General features: G+C 44.0%; 1 protein-coding gene across 1 annotated transcript in view; it reads left to right on the top strand.

The window, feature by feature from the left end:
* Window positions 1–2,864: 2,864 nt before the first annotated feature.
* The window catches only part of ENPP3 (ectonucleotide pyrophosphatase/phosphodiesterase 3), a 45,882-nt gene continuing 33,474 nt past the window's right edge, over window positions 2,865–15,272 (top strand). The window contains exons 1-4 of the mRNA XM_074580703.1: window positions 2,865–3,030; window positions 6,452–6,530; window positions 10,022–10,144; window positions 11,235–11,360. Of these exons, the coding sequence (XP_074436804.1) occupies window positions 2,917–3,030; window positions 6,452–6,530; window positions 10,022–10,144; window positions 11,235–11,360 (442 nt within the window). The 5' untranslated portion in view covers window positions 2,865–2,916. The remainder of the gene's footprint in view (window positions 3,031–6,451; window positions 6,531–10,021; window positions 10,145–11,234; window positions 11,361–15,272) is intronic.

Below are 15,272 nucleotides of genomic sequence, written 5' to 3'. Positions count from 1 at the left end.
CTTCCTGTTTCTGGAAGTGCCAGATGAACTGAGGACTGCAATTTGACTATAGGGAAATGGGGTTTGTCTCTAGCCTTGCCCTGCATTTGTGTAGTGTCGGACTATATGCAGCGCAGTCACTTAAATTTACGATTCAGTAACTGAGAAGAGAAAGAATAATTGATAATTATTTCCTTCTTCCCTGTTGTTTTCTTTACCTGGAGGTATTGATCATACAGAGTGCTTTTTTTTATGGGAATTGTCTTTTGGTAGGGATGAAGAAAAGTATTTTTAAACGTATGAGGTGTTTGATCTTTAAACAGAAAAGTCTGTGTTCTTGGCCAATGTTCATTAAGTTTTATATTCTTATTTTATCAGTGAGAAGTTGTATAGAAATTCTTGACGTGGGCAGTAAAGTTTGTGAGATTAGAGCAATGATTAGGTAAAAGTAGCAAAATCAAATATATAAGATCACTTCCTGTTACGTTTGCTAAATTATTTTCTTTGATATCAATAGGAGCATAAATCCACCCTGGGTGCCTGCACTGATGATTCACACTCTCAAAGGTCAAATTTATGTATTGCTTTTGCCTGGAATGGAGTTAATTTTCTTCATAGCAGCTTATATGGTGCTGTGTTTGGGATTTGTGCTGAAAACAGTGTTGATGACACCTCGCTGGCTTAGCTCTTGCAGAGCAGCGCTTACACAGCCTCAAGGCCTTCTCTGCGAGTTGACTGGGGGTGCACAGGAGGTTGGGAGTGGGCAGAGCCGGGACAGCTGACCCCAACTGGGCAAAGGGATACTCCACACCATATGACGTTGCGTTCAGCAATAAAACCTCGGTTGAAAAAAGGAAGAAGGGGGGACAGTCGGAGTTAGGGGATTTTGTCTTCCCAAGTAACCATTAGGTGTGTTGGAGCCCTGCTTTCCTGGGGGTGGCTGAACACCTGCCTGCCGATGGGAAGTAGTGAATGAATTCCTGATTTTGCTTTGTTCGCGTGTGCAACTTTGCTTTCCCTATAAAACTGTCTTTATCTCAACTCACAAGTTTTCTCTCCCTTGGTGGAGGAGTGAGTGAGGGGCTGCGTGGGGCTGAGCTGCCTACCAGGGTTAACCCACAACAGTGCTTTTTGGCACCCAGTGCTGGGCCAGAGGGGTTCAAGATAACGACACATTTGATTGGAATGTGCTGGACCAGATTTACAGCTGTGACAGCTGTTTAGCTATTAATTGGCAGGCTCCTGTGCTTGCCACGGGACTTGCTTGCTTTGCTGTATATTAGTCTAGTGATTGCTAGTGGCTGCTGTTTGCTGTACTTATCATCTTTGCTGTGCCTGGAAACTTTTCAGTAGCAGCGCTGGCCACGTGCCTGGGCTGGTGTTTGGCCAGCACAGTGCAGCTGTTGCTGTTCTGCTGTAGTAGGCATGCTGTAACTACAGTTTGAACTCCAGTTGAAAGGACTGTGACCTGTGAGAAACTCCGTGCTGGAGCAGATACATCCCAAAGCATGTGGGGCTGCGGACAGGGCCACACTGGAGGAGGCACTTCCCTGAAGGGATTGCAGCCTGTAAATAAGTCTGTGCCGGAGCACAGGCAAGGGGAGGAGTGCATTGCAATGTTAAACCTTATAGCCTGGTTCAAAGGGACCAGGCGTGGAGATCATAATGGATATAACTTTAGATTGGTGTAACACATTGTTTGAGTTGCTTGTATAGCAGGAACCACCTGAAGAGAGGACAACACTCACGAGAAGCCCTGTAAATGTGACCCAACCTGAATAGGTTTTGGCAGCAAGTAACTCCACACAATGCACTGCCTCTCCTGCCCTGAGCAATTGCCATAATAGATGGAACCCAGGTTGTGAAAGAAGTAAACTCAATGGGCATTTTATGGACATTTTACAGGAGTGGCCCATAGACTAAGGGAATGATATCTGTCTATAAATCAAAGGACGGCTGGGGAGGGGAAGGGCGTAAATAATGGGGATGTAATGGATAATGTGGGACCTGAGCATGATACAAATGGTATAGTATAAGGGGTAGAGATTGTATTTGTTTGGGCTGTAATGGAGTTAATTTTCTTCATACCAGCTTGGATACTACTATGTTTTGTATTTTTTCATAATTATAAATATTATAAATTTATTTATTATAAATTACAGCTCATGTGGTGCTCAAGTTTAGAATCAGATCAACATTTGAATAGTTACACTTGCATGGCCTTAATAGGCTTTGAAAGTCCGTTCATAACAAACCACCCTTCCATTAACTACCAAATTGAAAAACAAATAGATTTCAAATTGTAGTTAAACAAAACCTTTTTATTTTTTATTTAATTTGATTTGGCTGTATACTGTTTGTTTTTAATGAGTACATCCATCACTACTGAAAAAACACGTAAAAAGCTGAAAAAAAAGTATGTGACAAAGATGGATTGAAATTAAACAGGAGGAATCCTCTGGTGCTAAATAAGGGAAGGGACTTGAAAACACAGGCATGACAGAGAGCAGGAGTTACTCAGCTGTTTACTTTCATATTGGTTTCGGTAAATGTACTTAACACTTTCTTTGAAGATAACAAATACTCTGGGTGACAAGCTTTTAACCAAATAGTTGAGTACTTGAATTTGTGTCATTTTTGCATTTTATTGCTTAGCAACGTTTAGTTCCTAATCACCATTTCAGAGTCTACTTAATGCTGTCCTTATCTTGACAGCTTCTCTGTGCACAGAAAATGCTTTTCAGCCTTTGACCTTTCTGACTCGTTTTCCTGCTTACTTTGGCTTCCTGCAAACCTATCTCTTAAGCAAAAGCTAGGCTTCCATAAAAACCCTATGAACAAAGTACACACACGCTTGAAGCAGGAGGAGTGTCTTAGTCGCAGCTGACCCAGCTGGGGAGGCAGCATATGCACAGCTGAGAGGCCAGTCTCGGCAAAATGGAGCTTCAGGATGATAGCATCGATCATAGCAGATATTTGAGTGAGGTGTCTTTAAATCCAACAGAGTACGTGAAGGAAAAAACCCTCCTGAAATACAAAGTCGCCTGTGCTGTAAGTAGGTGCTGCTCTTCAGGGCTGCTGGTTTAAAAATTCTCAGATTTGCAGAATTTTTAGAAGTTTCATTGTATTAATATTAACCATTCAGAGTAGCTTGGTAATTGATGCTTCAAGTTTCATGAATGCACTAACTTTACTGGCAGATTTCTAAAGTTCTTCTGGTACTTATCAAGCAAACTTGTTTTTTTTTCTGGCGGTTAGCTGCACTTTTCGTTTTATTACGATAACCTGACAGTTCTTTTGCAGAGCAAAGACATTGCTTCAACGCTTTATTTTATACATTTGATAAAAACAGATGTGTTTGTAGCCATGGCAGCCACAATTCCTTTTTGCTTTTTTTATCTTTGGATTTGTCGTTAACAAAACAGAACGTGTAGGCAAGGCATTGGTGAAAACCACTCAGGAAGCAAGGCATGGGAAAAAGACTAATGAACCGTTTCATACGGTATTGACAGTCCCACATCTCAAATATCATTTCAGCTCTTTCCGTCTTCCCCAGGACTTTAAGAGTCATGCGGCTGCCTTGTAAATAATAATGTGTAGGGGTTTTGTTATGTTTTTAAAATCTTTTGTTGTAGCCGATACACAGTTTTAAGCTTGTTTGTGACCACAAACGAAACTTTAAATGTGTATATATACATATATAAGTACGTGCATATGTTTGCACAAGCAAGCTCTTGCATCTGTAATTGGAATTTAGAGAAAATGACAGGTATTGATTTTGGAAATACTCAAAACTTAATTTTGAAATCAGACCTTTGAAAAAGAGAGTCAATTTATGATACTTTTCAATTCTATGTCATAAGAACAATTCATGTAGTACAACTTCCTATTTAATGCTGCATTGGGCAAGGTTTGCATAAAATATGAGGGAAATATTGGAAATTGAGAAAAAAAGCGAAAATAACAGAGTCCTTTCCTTAAGTTTTCAATAAAAATAATGAATCATAAGAAAAATGTGGGAAAAATACCTAATTATGAAGGAAAGTAAATTATACTTTCAAGAGGTACTTGGAAGAGTAAAGTGACAAATTTAAGTATCCTAAAACATTTATCCTTCCAAATGCGCTAGTTTTCAAATGCCTGCATCTATGAAAAAACCCAAAATCTAAATAATGGAGGTGTAAACTGTTGATATACTACACCATTTATCTAGGTATTTGATAAACTATATGCATGAAGTACTTCCTTGGCAACTTTTTCCTGAAAGCTTAGGCAGAGAATTGTGTACTGACAAATAGTAGTTATATTGTCTAACAAATCCTCCAGAGATTAGTAAATAGCCTGAATTTAGGCATAGAAGTTAGCTGTGGAAAGTCTGAGGATTTGAGTAGGTGCTACCTATTATTTCACCTTAAGGATGAATGTCCCAAAATCAAGGGTCTTTCTGTAAATTCTGTAATAAATGCAGCATCTCATCTGTACACCTGCTATGAGTTTTGGGTTTTTACTTCAGCTCTCTCATTGCTTGCAGCAGTGGGAATGTTTGTTGCTGTAATAGCTATACTTTCAATTTAGTATTATCTGTTTATTTCAATTACAAATGTGAGTTTTAATGAAAATGGAGAGTAAAACCATAGTGAACTTTAAGGGGAAGAGTGCATACCCCGGTGATTGGGCTGGTCTGTACTCAGTGAAACAAGACCTGCTAGGTTACTCTGGCAGCGTTATCCTTCCTGCCCAGAAAGAGTGGTCACTGTTCACCCCCTGATTCTCAGTCCTTGCTGACTGGATGTAGGATTAAACTGCTGCCTTCACGCCTGGGGTCTCTCTTCAAGAGACTTCAGCATTTCTGTCATTTTGGGCAATCTTTCCAAACAGGCTCATCCCATCTGTCTCTCTTACCCAGCTCTGTCACCAATTCCATTTCCATTCCTAACTTTTGGGGTATTTCTCCTGTACAAAGACCAGGGAGTGAGCAGGAAGAAAGTAAAGGTGGGAGAAAGAAAGTGTGAAGGAAGTAACTTTGGCGTTGCTGGCGTTCAGTGTTGCTTGGGAAAAAATCAGTGACATGAGGCTGGAGAGGGTGGGCAGCAGGGGAGAAACAGGAAATTCAGCATGGTCGCAGGGAGCATAGCAGCAGGAGAAGAAAGTGTGGCGTCTGGAAGGTGCACCTCCGACTGTATCTGTCCAGAGGAAGGGAGGTATGTGCCGCACCAGACCCATGGTTAGGTCTTCTTGTTGTCCCTGTTAGAGGTCTAGTTGGAGCGTGTCACACCCCTGACTTTCTGGCTTGCGTGCCTGGATCTTCCTGGTCTATGGGAAGGAATAATTTGTGCATAGACTGTCCCAGTGTGGAGCTGCGCCATGGCCAAACTGTACACCCACGCCTGAGAACTGAGCAGCCCTTCCTGCTGCCACGCTTCTGCCCAGCGCCTGCAGGGTAGGACGGGCAGTAACAAGGAGCGTAGGGAGCTTTTGTGAGCAGGGATAGGTAAAAAGTAACGGGACAGCGTACGTGCTCTTGGTTGTATCCTACCCACACATACAGTTTTTGTCAGCTCCTTAAAATTCTTGTAGTCTCAGTTAAGAGGCTCCATTACAGTAATAGTGAGCATGAGAGTAAGCATCTCTTATTTCTACTTTATTTTGAATCTTAGTATTTGCTAGTGCCTGGTGGTTCCTGGAAATGTCAGGAGACAAAAGAAGGCTCTGAGGCAAAATTGGGAAGTAAACTGGGCTGGGTTGTGGTGATCTTCTGTGACATACGTTTCCCATCATTGCCTTATTGGGAGTGCATACACTATGAAATACTCTGTGGGTTGTCACTTTTTGCTCTGCCTTTCAGCCAGCATCCATCACCATTCATCTTGAGCATCTGTTAAACTGATAGGGGCCTCCTCAGCTCTTCCTCAGCATCCCAAACATTATGCTGCTTTCTGCTATGAGGTTTCCTTGGGCTGTTTGTTTCTTTCCAGTTTCCTCTTACCTCAGTAGCAGGGTGACTTATTACGAGAAACTGGCATGTGGATGAAAATGTGACACTTGCAGCCTCAATCCAGCTGCGTCTCTTAAGAAATCCCTGTGAGCATTTCAGGGAAATGCAGAAGCTGAATAAAAGCAATTTTCTTCTCTTTACACAGATAAGAATTTGCAAAACAGGTAAATATGTCAATTACTTCCTACTATCTTTTCTCCAGCAAAGACTTCCCCAATTACAACATGGGGCTGGCCATAGGTTAAAAGTGTGTTACTAAGGCATTGGCTTGTAAGCAGTTCACAAGATTATCGTTCTTGTGCCTCTCCTATCTCCAGGCTCAGAATGTCTCCAATCTTTTGATGAACAAGTTCACAGAAATCATTTGTTCATAAGAAATCATACGCTTATAGAAATACTAATCACACGGTTAATTTCTAATAAACCTAACAGTTTATCACAATTGTGAACTTTAATTTTCATGTGTCTGTGTGACAGGTTCTGCTGTGTGCTTTGGTGGCTGTATCCCTGGGATTAGGTTTAGGACTAGGACTGAACCGTGGAGTCCAGGAGCAAGGTATGTTTACGATACTTTCAGCATAAGTGATGCTGAAGCTAGATCTAGTAAAAGCCTTCAGCAGGGGCTCTTTTATAGCGTAATGTAAGTGCTCTGTGAAAATTTACCGCCTGTGGAAATAAAGTTCTTCCGTTTTTCAAGTTGGATTGTATAAAAACTGTACACTCACAATCGATACTTGAAAAACCTATCCTAAACCACTGAGTGCCTTTCTTCTCTTTCCAGAAGTGTCAAGTCTAGTTCACAACAGATTTGGAAATTTTATTATAATACTTTTAGGAAATTTGAGGTAGGAGTTACCTTATTATGTATAATACCTTGCAGTTATTTAAGCAATATGTATTGTACAAGAGATATCATTGGACCATCTTCGGGACTCATGCTTTGAGTACATTTGGCATAGTTCAGGCAGCTAATGTTAAAACCAATTATGAATTTTCTCTGTAAACTTCAGTTCCTGTAAAGCTATTGTAAAAATGGGATAAGGCTTTGATTTGGTGGAAGGTTATTTTTTAGTTAGGAAAACAAAGTAGCATTTTGATGTCAGGGGGTCAAGCTGGATGAGAACACAGCACATGGTGAATTAAATAAAACATTTCCTTTAGAATAAAAACAATAGTAATCTCATACTGGAGGAGTTCAAGGAAGCACAGTCTCAGTTTCATTCCTAATCAACACATATTGAACTTGTTTACTTACTTACTCATCAAGTCTTAGCTCCTGCTGACATCTTTCAATACTATGGGCCTAGCAAATAGGATGAGATGGAACTGTAATTGCTTTTTGATGACGCCTATGTTGTATTACAACTTTCTGTGTAAAATATGTAGATATCCACAGCTTTATTCCTCACTGGCATTTACCTGAGGAACTTGATCGTAATTGTAGTAAGTGAAAGTTGGCACCAAATCAGCAAGTTAGCATTTTGGTGCCTCTAACTGCAGGTGTTACAGAGCAACCCTAAATGGGGACTGACTAATTTAATTTGCTGCTTTCATAGCCAGGCCTACCTGGGAAAGATGAATGAGGAACACGTGGTATTACACTGAGGAGTTGGAGGGGAAGCCTCAGCCCTGAATGACGCGCATCTTTGTGCAGTTGCATTTGCTATGAGGGCAGTGGGAAAGAGCATTGGTGTTCAGGAGCGAAGGGAGTTGTGGTCAAGATGGGTGCTGGAGGCTTGGGTTCTTAGGAGGAGGGGCCTGGAAAGGAGTCAGGAGTACCTGTCATTCTGTACGTTTAAACATCAGCACACAGCTTGCATTTGGTGATAGTACAATTGATTCTGTTTATATACTCAAGGTAAATTTCTTTATAGCTCCTGTAATTGTAGTGACTATTCCAAATAAAAGTTAACGAAATACTAAATTCCTGACCTTGCACAATTATGCAAATACTGTAAAAAAATTAGAAGCACGTGTTGCAAATTATGAGGGGTGTGAACAGTTCCATTACAGACACAGGAAAAGGTTTCTATTTTTTCTGACTTAGACTCACCATGCTATATCCTATATCATTTTAAATCAGATAGACCATCTGAACAACTTCGAATTGTTCAAAAGCCAATGGATAGAGAAAAAATTAAATGAAGTACTCTAAACCTCAGCCAAAAAAGCATGAAAGACTGTTTGCATATGTCTATGTACATTTGTGAAATGTACATTTGTCTTGACAGAATAAATGCCAGTCATAAAACACTTAACCCTCAATTACTAAGAAAACGCTAACCCTCAATTACTGAGTAACACTCAATTACTTCTTTCCATCTCTACTTTTGACAGTTCTGTTTATGCTCATTACATATATTGTTTGTTATTCTAATTGTTTCCAAACCTTTCTTGCAGTGAACAATAGTTGTTGATGTAAGCACTTAAAGCACAAGGTACAACATTGAACTTTCTACGTGTGAAACAAGCTGGCTAGCTTGCAAAAAATCATTTTAGCTCTACGTGGTTTCTACACAGTGGATATTAAAGCCTGAATTTTGTAGGAAGTGCACCCTGCAAGAGCATGAACCCTTTGGCAACTATAATAGAATTGCACCAGCACATCTGAGTAGTTATACCTATCCCTGTCTAACAGTGTGAGTGGAGAAGAAAGCTGGAAATGTGGGTGCTCAAGAGTGGTTCAAGCAGTATTTCTGTAGTACAGAGAATGTGGACATAAGGCTTATCCTGGCTAAGGTGGAGCTGTGGGTGATGTTTGGAGACGTGGGGTTGTCCTTGGGTGTCCTCAGGTGTCCCCAGGAGAGCCAGAGCTCTCCCTTCTCCCTGCACGAAGGTGTCAGTGGTGAGGAACTGCATGTCTCCATTTCCAACATGAGGCCCCTTATTTGGACCCTTTTCTTTCTTTCAAACAAATCAACCAACCTGCAGATTTTTAAGGGATGTTGTAACGATTGAGTGGGAGAGATATGGTCAGAATCCCAAGTGCACTAATGAGCCCTATGGGCCCTGCCCAGCCCCCTGGGGCTGCCCCAACCCTCCCCCATGGCCCAGGACCCCTTTTCAGCCCCTCGAGGCCATCAGCCCCTGCCCCAGTAACACTACAGTGGGGCTGGTCTCCAGTTCCCCACAGCCCTGCCCTGCCTGACCACGTGTCCCACAGAGCCAGGCCCACCCACAGGCCAACAGTCTGGCCTCGGCCTGTCCCTGTCCCCAGGGAGGTGCCCAGTGCCTGGAGTAGGGCTGCCCCAGTGCCCCCCTGGCTGCTCCTGGCTGGGCAATGGGACAGGCCCTGGCTGCCAGGCCCTGCCCAGCCACCCTGGACAGCCCCCATGGCTCTGGGTGCCTGGCCCTGAGGGAGCCCCCATCCCATGCAGCTCCCTGGCCAGGTCCATTAGGGAACATCCAACGTGGGAGTCGCTTTTCCTCTCACATCCTGGACCCAAAAATAAGGAGGGGAGAGGACAGTTTCCCCCTCCTCGTGCTGGCACCGGTGCCATTGCCTCCTGTGCCACTGGTCCTGGGGAGACTTGCGGCAGAAACAGCCCTGCCGCAGGCTCTGGGTGAGCACAGCCCAAACAACCACCAGCACCTTCAGCGTCCAGAGGACTTCCTACAGCTTGTGTTTCGCCTTGCTGACCCAAGTGCTGATGACCACATTGGAAAATGACTTGGGGAAAACGGATTTGGGAAATTGCTCAGCACAATTCTCCCCGCAGTTCATATCTCCATGATCCATGTCTGGGGCAGGGTTACCCAAGTACTCCGACTCACTGCCTTCTCACAGAATCACAGAATGGTAGGGGTTGGAAGGGACCTCTGGAGATCATCTAGTCCAACCCCCCTGCTAGAGCAGGGTCACCTAGAGCAGGTTGCACAGGAATGCGTCCAGGTGGGTTTTGAATGTCTCCAGAGACGGAGACTCCACCACCTCTCTGGGCAGCCTGTTCCAGTGCTCTGCCACTCTCAAAGTAAAGAATTTTCTCCTCATATTTAGACGGAACTTCCTATGTTCAAGTTCGTGCCTGTTACCCCTTCTCCTTACAGTCAGCTGCAGGCACAAGTGCAATGAGCCGCACGGGGAAGCATTGCCCGGCTGCCGGTGCGACAGCGGCTGCAAAGAGCGTGGGGACTGCTGCTGGGACTACGAGGACACCTGCGTGGAGCCAAGTATGTTCCCTCACGGGCAATGCTCGCTAGTTTCCATTTTATTTTGGGTTTGTTTTTTCATGTGACGGTAATAGGAAAAGGATAAATTCTCATATTTATGTAGACATGCTGAAGTTATGTCACATTCCCTCAGGGAGGGAAGGACATGCGGTGTCAAGCTGCTTCTGCACTCAGATGGCTAGAGGGCTGTAACCTGGTGACCTGGCAGGACACAAAATCTTCCCAAGTCTTTCTCAAGTCGGATGCCTGTATTTTTGTCCCTTGTGGATAACCAAAATATTTGCAGTTCACAAAATCTTCCCGAGTCTTTCTCAAGTCAGATGGCTGTATTTTTGTCCCTTGTGGATAACCAAAACATTTGCAGTTCACATTTCCTGGCCCAGATAAAGCTGTGGGTGAGCGTGAGCAGAAGTCGTAGGTTATCTTTGACCGGGGCCCTGGAATGATGTGGCTGTGCCAGCTCCTCTTGCGCTTTGGGAAATGAATGGGTGTTTCATGGCCAGGTGCAGTGTCAGCCTCATGCAGCACTCGGTGGGGCCTGGGGTCGGAGGAACGCACTCACTCGTCTTCCAGGGGACCAGCCTGGCTCTGCGTCGAGGCCAGACTGCTCTCTGCTCTCCCGGTAGCTGCTCAGATCTTTCTTCATCCTTATCGCTTTTTCTGCCTGCGTCAGCTCTTGTATCTCTTTTTTTGCTGTCTGCCGGGAATCACGTGCAAGAGCAGGAAAAAGATTCATTTCCTTCTTTTTCCATTCTGTAGGAGAAATATGGGTTTGACTGCTTTTTTTTTTTAGATCTTCCTGGAAGGGTGGAAGGCACTGAACAGGGTGACTTTGGGGACATGTTTGTAAAATTATTGTATGACTCTGTGTTACCATTCAATGCCTGCAGAAATAGGCTTTATGTGTTAAACGAAATCTTCAGTTTTCCTTTCAGATAAAACTTCTAAAGCAACTCAAGCAGGACGTGTAAATTACTGTTTAACAAAACCTCTTTTTTTTCCTTGTTTACCTGTTTGGGGGATTTCCACACAAAGGAGTTTACATAAGGTTTTGTGAACCAAATCATAATCTTTTTCTTCCAATTTTCAGCCCGATCTTGGAGGTGCACTAATTTCCGTTGTGGTGAGACACGGATACCTGGAAGTTACTGTTCATGTTCTGATGACTGCTTGCAGAAAAAAGACTGCTGTGTAAACTACAACAGCATTTGCAAAGGTAAATCAAAAGTCAAAAAGATTTATATATAAATTGTCCTGTGAAATAAATAGAAGGGCAAACATGGCAAACATGAAGGTAGATGCATTTGTTTCTCAACATTAGAGTCTTACAGTGATGTTTTGGAAAACAAAGATGTTTTAGGTGAAGCTTTTGGTATTTTTGACTGGGAAAAAGATGGTTTCTGGAGAACAACGTGAATGTGTTAAATATCTTTGTTGGCAACATGAACAGTGGGATTGAGTGCATCGTCAGCAAGTTTGCTGACGATACCAAGCTCTGTGGTGTGGTCAACACACTGGACGGAAGGGATGCCATGCAAAGGGACCTGGATGGGCTTGGGGAGGTGGGCCCATGCCAACCTCATGAAGTTCAACCAGGCCAAGTGCAAGGTCCTGCACCTAGGTCATAGCAATCCCAAGGACAAATACAGGGGGCAGAGATTTAAGGCAACTCCTGCAAAATTGTATTTGTCACCTAAATGCAAATTAAAGCTAAAAGCAGTTAGGAGTTTGACTAGGTGCTCAATTGATTGAGCTGACCTAGTTAAGACCTCTGTACATCCTTGCTTTTGGCTGCTTACTGCGAGAGAAGCTTTCTGTGGTGAGCCAAGAACTTCAACATCCACTGCTTCTTCTCTTTTCTTTATATTTTTTTCCTTTCTTGCATGCTTTCTTTCTTTCTTCTCTTATTGACCTCCCTTATTTCTTCCAAAGAGATTGGCAGACATTATAATAAATGAGTATAGCTGTGAAGCAGGTGTGAGGATATTCAAAGAAGAACAGAAAGAATTGCTTGAAATCTGGAAGCCATAGTCAACAAGGAAAGACTGAAGGAGGTTTTTCAGAAAAAAAAAAGAAAAGGCTAAAGGGAGCCCTGACAATCATCTCTAAATGTATAAGTGGTATCTGCAAAAAAAGAAGTCAGCAATCCAGTGTGGACAGAATACAGTTAAAATGTTTTCAATTTAAAACCAGATAAAACTTAGGCTAAGCTTTCATAGTGATTTATTTTCCATTTTGTTTGTTTGCTTGTCTGTGTATTATATGTTTTTTGTTCTCAACTTAGAATTATAAGCATTTGCCCTTTCAGGGTTTGAGGGCCTAATAGCTTGTACTAAATTATTTCTAAAGGTATCTTTAGGCTTACATTTCTATAATTCTCTATTGAAGCAGAAAAAGTACCTGGAAGAGCTCTAAAAAGATCAACCAGGAAACTTCTTTGTTGTTTGTGTGGGGTTTTTTAATGCTGACTCAGTATTAGTCAGCAGGTGGTGACTCAGTTCAGCAGGTGGAACGCACCTGTCCCAGAAGGGGAAAAGAATTTTGGGGCAGGAGTTAGCAAGGCTCATTGACAGGCCTTTAAACTAGATGTGAGGGGGGAAGGGGAGATAACTGGGCCTGTCAGGAATAAATCCAAGGGAGGCATGCCAGGGCTTGAAGGATGGTGGGCTAGCAAGGACTCTCGCTCTGACATTTCATTTGAGAGAAGGGACAGATGCTTAGAAATCATGGAAGCACCTGGGAGGGGTCTGGTGGGAAATGGGGCCCACACTCACAAAAAGGTGCTGGAGTCATTAGCACATCTGAAGTGCATCTATACCAATGCATGCAGTATGCGCAACAAACAGGGGGAGCTTGAAGCCATGATGCACCAGGAAAACTATGACATAGTGGCTATCACAGAAACATGGTGGGATGCCTCACATGACTGGAGTACCACAGTCGATGGCTACAAGCTCTTCAGGAGGGACAGACAGGAAAGGAGAGGTGGAGGAGTGGCCCTGTATATTAGAGAATGCTATGAGAGCTCGGAAATCAAGTATACTGATGATGGGGTGGAGAGTCTTTGGATTAGGTTAAGGGCCGATAAAGCTGATATCGCTGTGGGAGTCTGCTATAGACCTCCCAACGAAAGCAGTGAGGCGGACGAAGCTTTCTATAAGCCGCTGGGGGAAATCTCGCGGTCACTTGCCGTTGTTCTTGTGGGGGACTTTAACCTCCCAGATATCTGGTGGGAATACAACACAGCAGAGAGGGAACAATCCAGGAGGTTCCTGGAATGTGTGGAAGATAACTTCCTCACACAGCTGGTAAGTGAGCTGACAAGGGAAGGTGCCCTCCTGGAGCTGCTTCTTGTGAACAGGGAGGAGCTAGTAGGGGAAGTAAAGGTTGATGGCCCTCTAGGGCACAGTGATCATGAGATGATCGAATTTCTGATTCTTGGAGAAACAAGGAGAGGGGTTAGTAAAACTGCCACCTTAGACTTCCGGAGGGCAAATTTTGACCTGTTCAGAAGACTGCTGGACAAAGTCCCTTGGGAGGCTGCCCTGAAGGATATAGGACCCCAGGAAGGCTGGACATACTTCAAGAGAGAAGTCTTAAAGGCACAGGAGGAGGCTGTCCCCATGTGCCGAAAAACAAGTAGGTGGGGAAGGAGACCGGCCTGGCTAAATAGGGACCTTTGGCTGGACCTCAAGAACAAAAGGAGTGTCTGTGACCTCTGGAAGAGGGGGCAGGTCTCTCATGAAGACTATAAGGATATAGCGAAGCTATGCAGGGAGAAAATTAGGAGAGCCAAAGCGCAGCTAGAGCTCAACCTAGCTACAGCTGTTAAGGATAACAAAAAATGTTTCTATAAATTCATTAACAACAAAAAGGAGGATTCGGGAAAATCTCCCTCCCTTATTGGATGCAGGAGGGAAACACAGTCATAAAGGATGAGGAAAAGGCTGAGGTGCTCAATGCCTACTTTGCCTCAGTCTTTAGCAGTGGAATGAGCTGTTCCCTGGGCACCCAGCCTCGTGAGCTAGGGGACAGGGAGGGGAAGCTGGACGAGGTCAGCACAATTAAAGAGGAAGTGATCAGTGACCTGCTACACCACTTGGATGCGCACAAGTCTATGGGACCGGATGGGCTACATCCAAGAGTGCTGAAAGAGTTGGCAGACGTGCTCGCCAAGCCACTTTACATTATCTACCTGAAGCCATGGCTAACTGGGGAGGTCCCAATGGACTGGAAGGTAGCAAATGTAGCGCCCATCTACAAAAAAGGCAGAAAGGAGGATCCAGGAAACTATAGGCCTGTCAGTCTGACCTCAGTAGCAGGGAAGGTCATGGAGCAGATCATCTTGAGTGCCATTACAACTCATATAATGGACAAGCAGGGGATCAGGCCTAGTCAGCGTGGGTTTATGAAAGGCAGGTCCTGCCTGACGAACCTGATCTCCTTCTATGACAAGATGACCCGCTTATTGGATGAGGGAAAGGCTGTGGACATTGTCTACCTAGACTTTCAAAAAGCATTTGACACTGTCCCCCATAGAATTCTCATGGAAAAACTGGCTGCTCGTGGCCTGGATGAGCATACGATCTGCTGGATCAAGCACTGGCTGGACGGGCAGTCCCAAAGAGTGGTGGTCAATGGAGTTAAATCCAGCTGTCAGCTGGTCACAAGTGGTGTCCCTCAGGGCTCAGTGTTGGGACCATTTCTGTTTAACATCTTTATTGATGACCTTGATAAGGTCATAGAGTGTATCATCAGCAAGTTTGCAGATGACACGAAGCTAAGCGGGAGTGTTGATCTACACGAGGATAGGGAGGCTCTACAGAGAGACTTGGATAGATTGGATCGATGGGCCAATGCTAACAGTATGAGCTTCAACAAGGCCAAGTGCCGGGTCCTGCACTTGGGCCACAACAACCCCATGCATCGCTACAGGCTTGGGGAAGTGTGGCTGGAGAGCTGTCTGGCAGAAAAGGACCTGGGTGTTCTAATTGACAAGCGGCTGAACATGAGCCAGCAGTGTGCCCAGGTGGCCAAGAGGGCCAATGGCATCCTGGCTTGTATTAGAAATAGTGTGACCAGCAGAAGGAGGGAGGTGATTGTCCCCCTGTACTCAGCACTGGTGAGG

The sequence above is a fragment of the Larus michahellis genome, chromosome 3, assembly GCF_964199755.1.
Source record: "Larus michahellis chromosome 3, bLarMic1.1, whole genome shotgun sequence".
In the NCBI taxonomy this organism is placed as follows: domain Eukaryota; kingdom Metazoa; phylum Chordata; class Aves; order Charadriiformes; family Laridae; genus Larus; species Larus michahellis.
This window is presented reverse-complemented; position numbering and strand designations above follow the sequence as displayed.